At 51.8% G+C, this 12,771-nt stretch overlaps 1 protein-coding gene across 4 annotated transcripts; it reads left to right on the forward strand.

Annotated features, from left to right (window-relative positions):
- The first annotated feature begins 19 nt into the window (after positions 1-19).
- MTG2 (mitochondrial ribosome associated GTPase 2) lies at positions 20-12,423 on the forward strand. Of its 4 annotated transcripts, none has more exons than XM_023540822.2 (9): positions 20-117; positions 2,580-2,687; positions 4,536-4,744; positions 7,007-7,154; positions 7,545-7,660; positions 8,317-8,535; positions 8,833-8,971; positions 9,791-10,181; positions 11,963-12,423. In XM_023540822.2, the coding sequence occupies exons 3-9, from the start codon at positions 4,541-4,543 to the stop codon at positions 12,039-12,041; spliced, it is 1,296 nt and encodes a 431-aa protein (XP_023396590.1). In that variant the 5' UTR covers positions 20-117; positions 2,580-2,687; positions 4,536-4,540; the 3' UTR covers positions 12,042-12,423. The 4 variants fall into 4 exon arrangements, 3 of the variants coding, with proteins under 3 accessions (XP_023396590.1, XP_023396589.1, XP_003421847.1); XM_023540821.2 differs by lacking the exon at positions 20-117 and adding an exon at positions 166-590; XR_010319332.1 differs by lacking the exons at positions 20-117; positions 11,963-12,423 and adding an exon at positions 166-590 and having other exon boundaries at positions 8,833-9,113; positions 9,791-9,900.
- The last annotated feature ends 348 nt before the right edge of the window (positions 12,424-12,771 follow it).

Consider the following 12,771-nt stretch of genomic DNA (forward strand, 5'->3'; position numbering starts at 1 on the left):
GGGGCGGGGGCAGTGGAGGGGCGGGGCCGATGGGTCACGACTCGCCCGTGCCGCCCTGGAAGTGACCCTCTGCCTTCACGGGCGAGTGACCCGGAAGTGATGAGCCCTTCCGAGCCGGTGAGTGGGGGAGCGCGGCGTACGGGCCTCGGGAGCGGGGGGCGGGCGGCCCGGACCCTCGGGGCCACGCCGACCGGGGTCCCCTGCGACGACTGGGGCCGCGAGCTCGGACGTAGGCGCGAGGAGTGCCTTCCGGGATTCGGGACGCCAGCACGGTGTCCCGGCGACACTCGAAACATCTCGGTCATTTTTCGTTTGGCGACGTGGACGGGGCCGCCGGGTGCTGGGCTGCCCTGGCGACGTAGCCGGAGCGAAGGCGAATCCCGCCCGGGGGCTGCTGTCCGGCCGCACGGCCTCCGTCGTGCCCGAGCGGCTGGAGGTTCGCCGCCGACTGTGCTGGGAGCCCCCGGCGCTGCAGCTTCCCCCGCCCCGAACGTGCTGCACGTGGGGCGCGCTTGTCACAGCTGTAAGACACTGTGACTAACGGCCCCAGATTCCAGGACACCCCGGTGTTGTGCAGCCTGCATCCTAGTGTAAGTAGTCGGAAGGATCCTAACGAGTGGAGCGTTTGAGGATAAAGCCGTTACACAATTCCTTGGATGTATTCGGGAGTCTGCGTAGTCCACACTCTCGCATGCACACGAGAGGAAGCTCCTAGTTAACGGGGAAAATTACATTGCCCCGCTTTCGCTTCGAACTTGTACTTCCTTTCCCCTTTTCTCACAGAAAGTATTTTTTTTGGTTGAAAATCTCTTATTAATTACCCTATTGTAACTGCCACAAAGATAGTGTACGAAATCAAATTTGAACTTATTAGAAATTTCCTTTCGCCTGAAGTTCTTAAACCAAACCAAACCTGTTGTAGTCGAGTGTAGGTATTAAAATTTTTTTTCCTGGATGTTTCTTTACAATTATTAATAGTATACAGTTGTACAGAAATGACAAACAAATGCACGTTTTGATACCAGAAAACCAAACCCATTGCTGTCAAGTCGGTTCTGACTCAGTGATCCTATAGGACAGAGTAGAACTGCCCCATAGGGTTACAAGGAGCACTGGTGGATTCCAGCTGCCGACCTTTTGGTAAGAAGCTGGACACTTAACTAACCACTGTGCCAGCAGGGCTCCATAGCTTGGTAAATATTAACCAAAAAATAAAGTTTTATTTATTGATTGATAATTGAACCAACTGCTTATAAACACGCTGTCAGTGAGAGGGCTTGCTTTCCAATTAGTCCATCTTCCGTGGTTGAGTTTTCTGAGGACAGAAAGGTCTCGAAGAGCAAGTGGTAAGAAGATAGCCAGCATACACATTCCAAAAAATAACTAAACCCGTTGTCACCGAGTCGATTCCAATTCATATTACCCGCTCGTTAAATATATGTGTGTGTGTATATATATATATATCTCCTGTTACTCTTGAGTGGATTCCGACTCAGTGCCCATAGGACAGAGCGGAACTGCCCCACAGGGCTTCCTATAGACTGAACCGCTAACCTTTGGATCAGCAGCTGAGCGCTCACCACCTCACCACCAGGGCTCCTTTCTCCCGCATACGGGGGTTGTAAGCAATGAATGTAAAAATCAGTGTTGGTTTAGAAGAGGTTCTTGGCAAGTAATAACTTCTGTGAAGTAGCGGACATTGAGCTTAACCATTTTATGGAAACAACAGCAGTATTGTCTAATGTGGAGCCCTTACTGCCTTACTGAGCGCCTTTCCAGGCGTTTGTTTTAGGATCCACTGATTGACGGAACAGTTGCTCAGAAGGTCCCGAGATTTCCCATGAACCTTTCTCCCCCTGCACAGAGTTTCTCCTGTTATGAACATCTTGCATTGGTGTGGTACACTGGTTACAGCTGAGGCGCCAGCATTGGTGCATTGTCCTCACTCACCAAAGTCCTGGTTTACGTGAGGGCTCACGCTGTGCTAGACAGGCCTGTGGTTTTGATGAATGAGTGATGTCATCTGGCTACCGCTCCAACGTGGCCCCAGCATTTTCAGCAGCCTTTTCCTGCGCTCATAACCCCTCTGTCAGACTCCGCAGCCCGGCTTCCTCTTCTGTCCCTTATACTGTGCTGGGCTCTGCTGGATGCTGTTAGGAGGGATTTGAGTCACCTTTTCTGTGCTCGTACTGCACAGTACAGACCAGTGTTGACCCGTAGGACTTTCTGTGGTGGTATAAATGCTCTGATGTGCATGTTCAGTATCGTAGTCACTTGTCATCTGGCTGTGAGCATTGAAATGTGGCCAGGGTGACTGAGGAACTGAAATTTAATTTTATTAAAAATTGGACAGTACAGGTAATGTCTTATTGGAAGGAAATAAAGACACCAGGTAGCACCATGAAGCAGCTGAATTTATTTGCTGGCAAAGGAGAGCCGCGTCTCTCAGGAATGACCTTGGTGGGCTCTCCAAGCAGAAATTGAAAGGGCAAGGAGGAGGCAGGCCAAATCGGAAAAGATTCTGAGCTCAGGACTGGTGGGCTTTGCAGTCAATCACCTTCGGGACTGATTGCCCTCAGGTGGCGCATCCTCCACGACGGCTGGGGAGCCTGCTGTCAGCTGCATCTGGGATGGATGGCCTGACTCTGCAGCGGGCACAGCTGTGGATACGCTTGTACTAACGACTGGTGAGTTGTGTTCTTTCCTTGAAACAATCTCTATTATCACAGTCACTCCTGCCTCCTGTGTCTCGTAGCTCCGTGACCTTGGGCAGATCACTTCATCTGTCTTTGCCTCAGTTTCCTCATCGGTAAAATGGGCATCGTGTGAATACTTTCCTTTTTTTAAATATACACACTATTTTTTCGGGCAGTTTTAGGCTTACAGAAACTTGTGCCTGTAATGCCAAGAGCCCTGGTGTGCCCTTCCTCCCCGCCCCACAGTCTCTCCTGGGATTAAGGCCGTGCATCCCTGTGGTGCGTTTGTCACGATTGGTGAGCTACCATTGATACATTCTTAGTAACTAGAGTCCTTTGTCTACAGTGGGGTTCCACTCTTCGTGTTGCACAGTCCTACAGGCTTTGACACACGGATAATTTCATGTACCCACCATGACAGTATCACGCAAAATTGTTTCACTGCCCTAAAATGCCCTGTGCTCCCCGCCTTCATCCATCCTTCTTCCCCAGAACAGGAGTAACACCGAGCTTTTCACTGCCTCTAGAGTTTTGCCCTTCCAGAATGTTAAGTAGCTGGAATCATGCAATAGTAGCTTTTCCAGACTGGCTTCCTTCACTCAGCAATATGTTGTAGTTAGTAGATTCCAACCCATGGCAGCCCCACGTGTGCAGAGTAGAACTGCTCCGTAGGGTTTTCAGGACTGTGACTTTTCAGAAGCAGATCGCCAGGCCTGTCTCCTGAGGTGCCTCTGGGTGGTCTCTAATTGCCAACCCTGGGATAGTAGTCAAGCGCTTAACCGCTTTGAACCCTTTTAACGTTTGTACCACCCGGGAACCTTCAGTTAGCAATGCGCATTTAAGGTTCCTCAGTGTCTTTTTGTGGCTTGAGAGCCCATTTCTTTTTATTTCTTAATAATACATCATTCTACAGATGTGCCACAGTTTGTTTATCCATTCACCTTTTGAAGGACATCTTAATTTTTGGCAGTTGTAAATAAAACTACTGTAAACATCTGTGCCGGCGTACAGTGGGTGCTCAGCGCTCAGGGAAGGAAGGAGGAGGCCCCCGCGTGGCCCAGAGTTGCCAGGGGCAGCCTAGTGGGCGAGGGATGGTACCAGCAGTCTACCATGTGGAGACTTGTTCACAGAGCACCCATGGGTGCCTGCCAGGCCCTACTGTCAGTGCCTCTCAGGCTTAGCTCACCCTGTTCATTTTACAGATGAGGAGACCGAGGCGGGGTGGGCAGGGAAGCCATGGAGGGGGAAATGGGGAGGAGCAGCACAGGGAGGCTGAGGTGGAGGGGCAGGGAGGCTGAGGCCGGGCAGGGAGGCTGAGGCCGGGCAGGCACACTGACTTTCCTGGCCTCACCTCGCACCTCAGGGTAAGTGGCTCCAGAGTCTGGGGGCTCAGCCCCTGCATGCCATGATTTGCTGTTCTGATTGTAGCGCAGCTTGACAGCCTAAAAACTGCACAAGGTATCACACTAACATTTGCATCATGGGAGTTTTGATTTTTGGGAAACTTGAGGTCAGATTTCTTTTTAATACTTTCATTTAGCAGATATTTGATTTTCTATGGGGGAGCGTGTCAGTGTTACGAGGGTTTTGCAGTTTAAATCATACACCATAAATCCTGGCCCCAACTAGCGTTGAGGCTGAGAGGGGCCAGGAGACCTTCATGATTCCAGGTGGAAGTGGTGAGTGGCGTAAGAAAGGCGTGGCTGTGGGTGTATTTATTTGTCTGAAAACCCCTATCGAGCTCTTCTCTGAATTCATGTTGATGTTCAGGTTTAAACTCAGCTATTTTTTTTTTTTTGAAAACGTTACTTTTTTTTTGGCCAACATTACTTTTGTCAGGTGGCATGATACCTGCCAGATTTTTCTCAGCAAGATGGCAGACTGCGTTGGAGGGCGTGAGGCGCTGGACCCCATCCACCTGGGCCATCCTCCAGCCCAGCTGGCTCCTCCAGCCAGAGCCTGCTGCTCGACTCCTCTCCATCAGCTGTGCCAGCTGTGCCAAGCGCCAGGAGTCCCCCCAAAAGAAAATGCTTTCTGAAAAGAAACTGGTAAGCATTCCAAACTTAATGGCGTTTGCCTGCGTTTCCCCTCAGCACCCTCCCATTATTGTCTCCATTTATTCTGGCAATGATGTTGAAGGAACACGTGTGCATTCCCGTCCTGTCAATTCCTACTCCTGGCAACCCTCTAAGACAGAATAGAACTGTCCTGTGGGGTTTCCAAGGCTGTCATCTTTACGGAAGCAGACTGCCGCATCTTTTTCCCAGGGAGTGGCTGGTGGGTTCAAACCACTAACCTTTCATTTAGCAGCCAGGCGCTTAACCGCTGCACCACCAGAGCTCCTTGGAGCACATGTAGCTTTTTGAAAGTGGCGAAATGAAGCAAAGGCCTGCCTGTGCGGAATATTGTGTGTGGTTAGCGCTGAGCGTGCTCTAAAGCACAGCCGGTGTTCTCGTCCTTAGCTGGGTGGGGGGCGTGGGGTTCTTGTTTACCAGAGCCTCGTATTTAAAACACAAATGGGCTTTGACCAAATTTGAAAAAATACGGGTTTATGACCCGTTTTGTTTCCCCCTAAATGGAGGGGTTCCAGATAAGCATTTTTAGGGCAAATGGTTGTATTTTTCTCATTTCCCTGGAAAAAATGCTATGACAATCTGTATATTTACTCAAGTGGCGACGTTTCTACATGGTTTCTGTCTTTCCCCAGAAGGAAGAACCAAACCTAAGTTTTAATGCCAGAACAGGGCTCATCTGTTGTGCTTTTTTCTATCAGGGTGAATTTATTAGTTTTTAATTTTTATTATGGTGAAATCTAGATAAAACATTGACCACTTGAACCATTTTTATGGGTACGATTCGGTGACGTTAGTTATGCTCCCCATGTTCTGCAGCTATCACCACCGTTTCCAAATGCTTCCACCACCGCAAACTGACACCCAGGGCCCCTTAAGTTATACATCCGTATTCCCCCTGCCTCCGGCCCTGGTAACCGCTAATACACTCCGGTCTCTGCATTTGCCTTTTCTGGACATTTTGCAGAAGTGGGATCACACCGCATTTGTTTGTCAGGGTGACTGATTGGGTTGGCTTGCATCGAAATTAGGCATTGAGTTTTTGAAGCTGCAGTTCATGGTTTTTCCATGTGATGGTGCCAGAGAATCTTAAAATATTTGTGTATTATCTTAAAAAAAAAAAAAATCTGTCTATAAAGCAGTTGATAGAAGTGCAGCTGGCCTGGGCACTGGTGGGGCCCACAAGACCCTGGCGGGGTCTGTGGGGCCCACGTAGTGAGGAAGGCAGCCGGCGCCCTCCCAGATACCATGTCCTGTTGTCTCAGAGATTGGAATTTCTTGTAGAATTATTTAACACTTACTACAGATAAACTCGTTAGTTCTAATTCTTTAGCTAGCTTGCCCTAACCTAGGGACCTGTAGAACAATTGACTCTCAGATAAAGGCTCTGTTTATAGTACAGAATTTAAAACTATGCCCTGCATACATCAGGCCGCAGAGACCTGCTTTCTTCCTGGTTAGAACCGTGACGATTGCCCCAGGAAGGCTCGTCTTCTCACTCTTGGTTGGCCCTAAAGAACTATTTTTTCAATAATACGCTTCTATTTAAAAAGAGCAAAACCAAACCAAACTGTAAAGATGCTTTATTTGAAGACTTTTCTGGACACTCCTGCTTCTCTAGATTGGAAATGTGTTGGTATTGAAGTGCACACCCATGCTGACCCTTACATGGCATTGTCAATCGTGGGAATACATGTGACCGAGGAAATGTTTTTATCTTTGGATTTTAGGAGTGGTTAGCAATTATAGCAAACTTCTCATTGTAAGAGGCCCATTGCAGATAGAAAAGGTCTATTTAAAACGGATGTTTGGGCTTGCAGGAGGGTTTTTTTTTTTTAATAATTTATTTTTTGTTGTTGTTGAGAATATACACAGCAGAACATATACGAATTCAACTGTTCCTTGCATTACAATCTTTGATTTGTGTAGCCATTCTCAGCCTCTTTTTCTGAGTTGTTCTTCCCCCGTTAACATACACTTGCTGCCCCCTAAGCTTCATATTTAACCTTTCAAGTTGCTCTTGTCAGCTTGATCCCATATAGATGAATCTTAAAAGAGCACGATGCTCAAGACAGACATTGTTTTCTAGTCAAGCTTAACTGTTGTTTGGTTTTAAGAAGACTTCAGAGATATTTTTGGTTTAAGACTTAAAGATGACCTCAGGGTAGCAGTTTTGGGGGTTCATTGTGGGAGGATCTTAAGTGTCGCTAACGGTGTGGGGTGCCCTGTGTTTGGCAGAAGAGGTACTTTGTGGATCACCGGAGAGTGCTCGTCCGTGGAGGAGATGGAGGCAACGGGGCGAGCTGCTTCCACAGTGAGCCTCGGAAGGAGTTTGGAGGCCCCAGTGGTGGTGATGGAGGCAGCGGTGGCCACGTCATTCTGAAAGGCAGGTGACCGAGGGCGTCTCAGGGTGCACATCGTCCCAAGAGGCAGGGGCCCAAGAGCCCTCTGGAACAGGCCAGCATCAGGCATCTCGGAGGCCCATCTCCACCTCTGGACCTTGACATGGATGTGGAGTAAATACTGACATGTGGACACCATTTTCATTATGCCGACATTCATATTTAAATAATGCACCCGGGCAGCTTTGGCAGGCTTTCCGGAAGGAAAATAAGAACTTAGCTTTAAAAGAACAATCACATTGCTGTCTTTATAACTTCTGCTGCTATTTCCTTCCACGCTGCCAGGTGCATTTCCAGTGTTTGTAACTGAAGGAAAGACAGTGGCTGCCCTGCAGATGGTCTGGACTGCAGGGTGAGGCGCTTCTCTCCTTCAGTTGACAGGCAGGTCAAGTCTCTGTCCTCAGTCCTGACCCGCTATCAGGGTTTCCATGGCGAGGACGGCGGCCGGAAGAACTGCTTCGGTCGGAACGGTGGTCCCCTCTATATCCGGGTAAGCCACAGGGCACCTAGTGTCAACCCCACTCCCGTTGTTCAAGGTCATCACGTGTCTCGGGGTTCTGCAGTGATTCAGTCAGCCCCCTTGACTGAAACACACAGTCAGGAAAACTAAGAGACTGAGCCAGACAGACAGTCACCCTAATGCGGACCCATAGACGGGCTTTTGTGCTCACGTTACACCACGAGCCTGTGGGACCTATTCGCAACCCCCCAAAACTGCAATCTCTGGAAGGGGAAGCCCACCAGGTCCACCCTCCTCTGTCGCCCTGCCTCAAGCAGCCTGTGCCCTGGGGGCCGCCGTAGCCAAGCTTCTTGGCACATCCCCTCCTGCGCTGAGGGTTTACCTTCTCCCAGGTGATTGCAGGTCTTTCCTGTGCATCACTTCACCCCAGCCTTTTAGAAACAGTATCTGAAACAGCCATCCACACCGTTTGAAGAGAGCGCGACAGCCCGTCACAGCCCCCTGGGAGCAGGGCCTTTCTTTGGTGCTTTGAAGCTCCATGATGCTTCCTTATTCCAAAATGGGGTCAATCCAGAGGAACCGTCTGCTCTTCTCAGTTCTTCCTTGCGGATATGTGCAGGAGTAAGTTACAGGTGGCCTCTCTCTCTGGTCGTGGCCCTCAGACTGTGAACACTTGACCCTTCTAGGTCCCCCGGGGCACTTTGGTCAAGGAAGGAGAAGACACCGTGGCTGACCTCTCTTGCCCGGGTGATGAGTATGTCGCCGCTCTCGGGGGTGCAGGAGGCAAGGGCAACCGCTTCTTCCTGGCCAATGACAACCGCGCCCCTGTGACCTGCACCCGAGGGCAGCCCGGACAGGAGCGTGTCCTCTTCCTGGAGCTCAAGATGGTGGCTCAAGCAGGGATGGTGGGTGTCAGCACACCAGCCCCTCCGTCCCTGACATCCTGATGGGAGGGAGTCCCAGCTGTCCCAGGGAAGAAGGAGGCACTGCCGCTGGGCTTGCCAAGTTGGCTCGCACCTCCATACTCCTGGCCCGCAGCCCTGCCCTACTCTGCCTCTACCAGTGACGGGCTCGTGGCTGTGAGGTCACCTTCCGCCACACCCACAGTCCCCAGGCTTGCCCCACTTCACTTCCACCGGTGACAACCTTGTGGCTGTGGGTCGCTTTCTAGAATCACAGGGCTGCCCACTCTTTGTCTGCAGATTGGCTTCCCCAATGCCGGGAAGTCCTCGCTGCTCCGAGCCATCTCCAACGCAAGGCCTGCTGTGGCCGCTTACCCGTTCACCACCCTGAAGCCCCACATCGGCGTCGTGCACTACGAAGGCCATCAGCAAGTGACAGGTGGGACTTCGCACCATGCAGGGTGGCCTGGGCCAGATGATGGAAGCAACTCAGGAAAATCATAGGCAGCTTCATTTTTAAGATGTAACACTGCTATCCCTGATGGACAGAACTAGGGGCGGCTGCTGTCTGTCAGAATGAGGTTTGTTCCCCTGCCCTCCGCTCCGAGGAAGCTGCTAGTTCCTGTTCAGGCATTTGAGTCTGAGTTTCAAATCAGAGGGAATTGTTTCTTCTCGCTCCTTTACCCTGCTCTCTCTCCTGCGGGGAGCTCGCATCAGTATGCAGGCAGCACGTGATTTGAAAAGCTCTCCCTGTATCATTTATTTTAAGGGAATAAAACTTTTTCAGAAAGTAATGTACTCATTAAAAATAGTAAGCCGGCTGGTAACGTTGTTTTGTATAGCATTTTCTGTTTGCAGAGTACTCCGTTTAATTGCTATCGGCAATCACATTATTAAGAGTATAGGAAGCCATTTCTGCTTTTTGGAATCATTTTTGGAGCCAGCAAGACCAGAGGGACTGTGTCACTTTTCTCTGAGAGACGGACCAGCGCTGCCTGCCACCCAGACGTTTCAGAGCTTCTTGCAAAGCAGAACACTGCAATGCGCAGTGTCAGCTGTCCTCAAGAATCCCTGAAATAAAGAAATTAAGAGCTGCATTGCTCAACTTTCCACTGTTTCTTGAAAGGACAAGCCGTAAAACACGAGAAATTGGCCGCAGGCTTGGGCTCCGGGCTTCCCGTGAGGCTCGAGGTGGAGGGTCGTCTTCGGGGCGCGGAGGGGCTGCAGGCGTGATCCTGTGCTGTGTCTCTTCCCACAGTGGCCGACATCCCCGGAATTGTCAGGGGCGCACACCAGAACCGCGGCCTGGGGCTCGCCTTCCTCCGCCACATTGAGCGCTGCCGCTTCCTGCTGTTCGTGGTCGACCTCTCGGTGCCAGAGCCCTGGGTACAGCTCCAGGACCTGAAGTACGAGCTCGAGAAGTACGAAGAAGGCCTGTCAGAGAGGCCCCACACAGTCATCGGGAACAAGATCGACCTCCCTGAGGCCAGAGCCCACCTGCCCGAGCTCCAGGCCCGCCTGGGACAGACTCTCATCCCCCTGTCAGCCACCACCGGGGAGAACCTGGAGGCCCTGCTCCTGTGTCTCAAGGAGCTGTGTGACAACCATGCAGAGGCTGAGCGGGCATGTGGCCGCCAGCCACTGAGCAGGTAACACCCTCACAGGACAGGGCTGCCAGCATCTGAGCTGGTAACACCCTCACAGGACAAGGCTGCCAGCCACTGAGCCTGTAGTGTCCCCACAGGACAGGGCCGCCAGCAGCTGAGCTGGTAACACCCTCACAGGACAGGGCCACTGGCTGCTGAGTCAGTAGCACCCTCACAGGACAGGGCCACTGGCTGCTGAGTCAGTAGCACCCTCACAGGACAGGGCCACTGGCGCCAGCAGCAGCCACGGTGGGTGTGGGCACCAGGAAGGCAGAGGATTTTCTGGGCTGCTGCACAAATAAAACCCAATTATGAAATGCGGTGCCTTTGAATGTGTGCAAGTACCGCCGGGTAAATCATTCAGGGACATCGGTGTCCGTGTCTTCCCCAGTCAACTCGGGCTCGCCTCTAATGCATCCCTACTGTCTGGCCCAGGATCCCTTGTGTTCCAGAATATTCTGTACCACCTGACACCCAATCTGCGCCCAGCAGTTCACACACCTGTCACCTTCACTGGCTAATTTGCTGAGGTTAGACTCATTTGTGTTAACGAATGCCCTTAATTAGCAGGGGACCCACAGTGCTAATGTTATGAAATGCTGCTGAAAATGCAGACTCCCTGGAGGGCTGAGCAGAGAGAGCCCGTGTGGGTCCAGGGCCGAGGGCACAGACTTGAGGCTTAAGCACTGTCCCCTCACATTTATCAGCCATGACAAAGGGGCCCCTAGTTTCACAGCCCCTTTGTCACCAGCCGGTGACCAGCTGCTCCATCCCCAGGTGTGTCCTGCAGCGTGGCAGGCCCAAGTGCAGTGTGGGTGGTATTCTGGCTGCTGGTGGGGGAAAATGCCCCCATGCAGGGGGGACGGGATGTGTGTCGTCCTCTGCCTTGGTGTCTGAGAAAGGCAGGAAGGGCCGACTCCTCCCCCTTGTTCCTGGGGCACCATGCTGGGCTGGGGCCCAGACACCAACAAGAACTGGGTGTGTGCCCCCAATATCCTAGCGGGTGGGCAGGTGCACTGTGGTCCTGATTGGTGCTTGGGCCTTCACAGCACGTGATGGGTGAGTGGGACTCGGCCCTCAGCATTGTTCACGCAGGCTGTGCAGAGAAACGGGGAGAAGTCTGCTGGGTGGCCTGGGGCCGGGTCTCCACCTAAACTCCAGACAAAATGGAGGATTTTCAGGGGTGGGGGACTCAGCCATTTAGAGTTTGGCTAAGCCGAATCAAAGGGTTAAGTCGCCTAAAGGACCCCCAGCGAGCCCTCAATGCTGGGGCTGCAATCACTTAACTGTGGCCAGGACCCTCCCCTCACCCACAGGCTAGCACCCAGCTCTCAGGAGCAACTTGGTTTTGATCTAACATCAAATCTATATCTAGAACAAGATAGCCCTTTTACCCAAAGCTTTATTTTAATGTCTTATAATTTCAAAGGTCTGTCTGTTTTCAAACCCTATTTGCTTTCTCTGCCAAGCCACCTCAAAGGGCTTCGTTAGGGTGAGATCAGGGTGGGTGTGTGTTAATTACCATTCCTTTCATCTTCAGCTACGGAGCCAGTCAAGACTACCCTGCCTCAGAGCCATCCTGCTCACGCCCCGCCCTCCCTGCTCCGTGGCCTCTGTCCAGTTCTGTCCCATGACGTGCCAGCTGTTGGCTGGAGTTCCACGTAGTTTCCTCCAGCAGCTCTGAGCTGACCACTTTGAGGAGCTCCCCTGTAACTTGTTCTGTGACAGTCAAACCTGGCCAAGGGCCCAATATTTTCTCCCTTCTTTTCGCTCCTACCACACAGGAGGCCATCCCAACCCATACCTGGTCACGCCACCACCAGGGACTGCACGTCCAGCAACCACCAGTCGAAGAAGTGGTAGGGTCTCGTTCAAAGCTGAGTCGGCGGCACGTCCAGGGACCTTCATCTGGCTGAGGGGGTTGGGACGCTGTGTCCAGGTTGCACCACATGTCTTAGATAGCCTTCCCTGTTCCACATGGGGAGCCCCAGCTTGCTGCTTTCCTGTTGCCAGAACTTTCCTTGCCACAGAGCCCTCGGGACTTTTCCCCATCACACAGAAAGCATTTGCGTGATGTTTTAAGCATAGCTTTTTCTCTTTCACGCGCTACTCTGTGTAGGAAGGTAAAGCTGGACCTCACTTCCTCCGGCGGGTCCCCGTCTCTTCTGTTTTAGGAACAGAAATTTTGCCAGTCTTCATTCTTTCAATTGAGATATAGTTTGTACACCATAAAATTTACCATTCAAAGGCATACAATTCGGTGGGTTTTCGTACATTCACAAGGTTGTGAAACCATCACCGCTATCCAATTCCAAAACGTTCTCATCATCCCAAAAAGAAGCAGTCACCCCCTCCCCTCTCCCCAGCCCTAGCACCCGTGGATCTGCTGTCTCTCTGGATTTGCCTGTTCTAGACCTTTCTATAGATGGAACCGCACAGCAGGTGGCCTTTTGAATAGGAGGACTGGGACTGGAGGCTGGGGTCAGAGCAGGTAATTGGCTGACCCCGGCCTCAGCGCCGCGGGGGGCCAGCCAAGGGCTCCAGGGGCCATAGTGGGTCCTGCCCACTCAACCTCCCAGCTCAGCGCCTCGGG

This window comes from Loxodonta africana, chromosome 24 (genome assembly GCF_030014295.1).
Source record: "Loxodonta africana isolate mLoxAfr1 chromosome 24, mLoxAfr1.hap2, whole genome shotgun sequence".
NCBI lineage: Eukaryota > Metazoa > Chordata > Mammalia > Proboscidea > Elephantidae > Loxodonta > Loxodonta africana.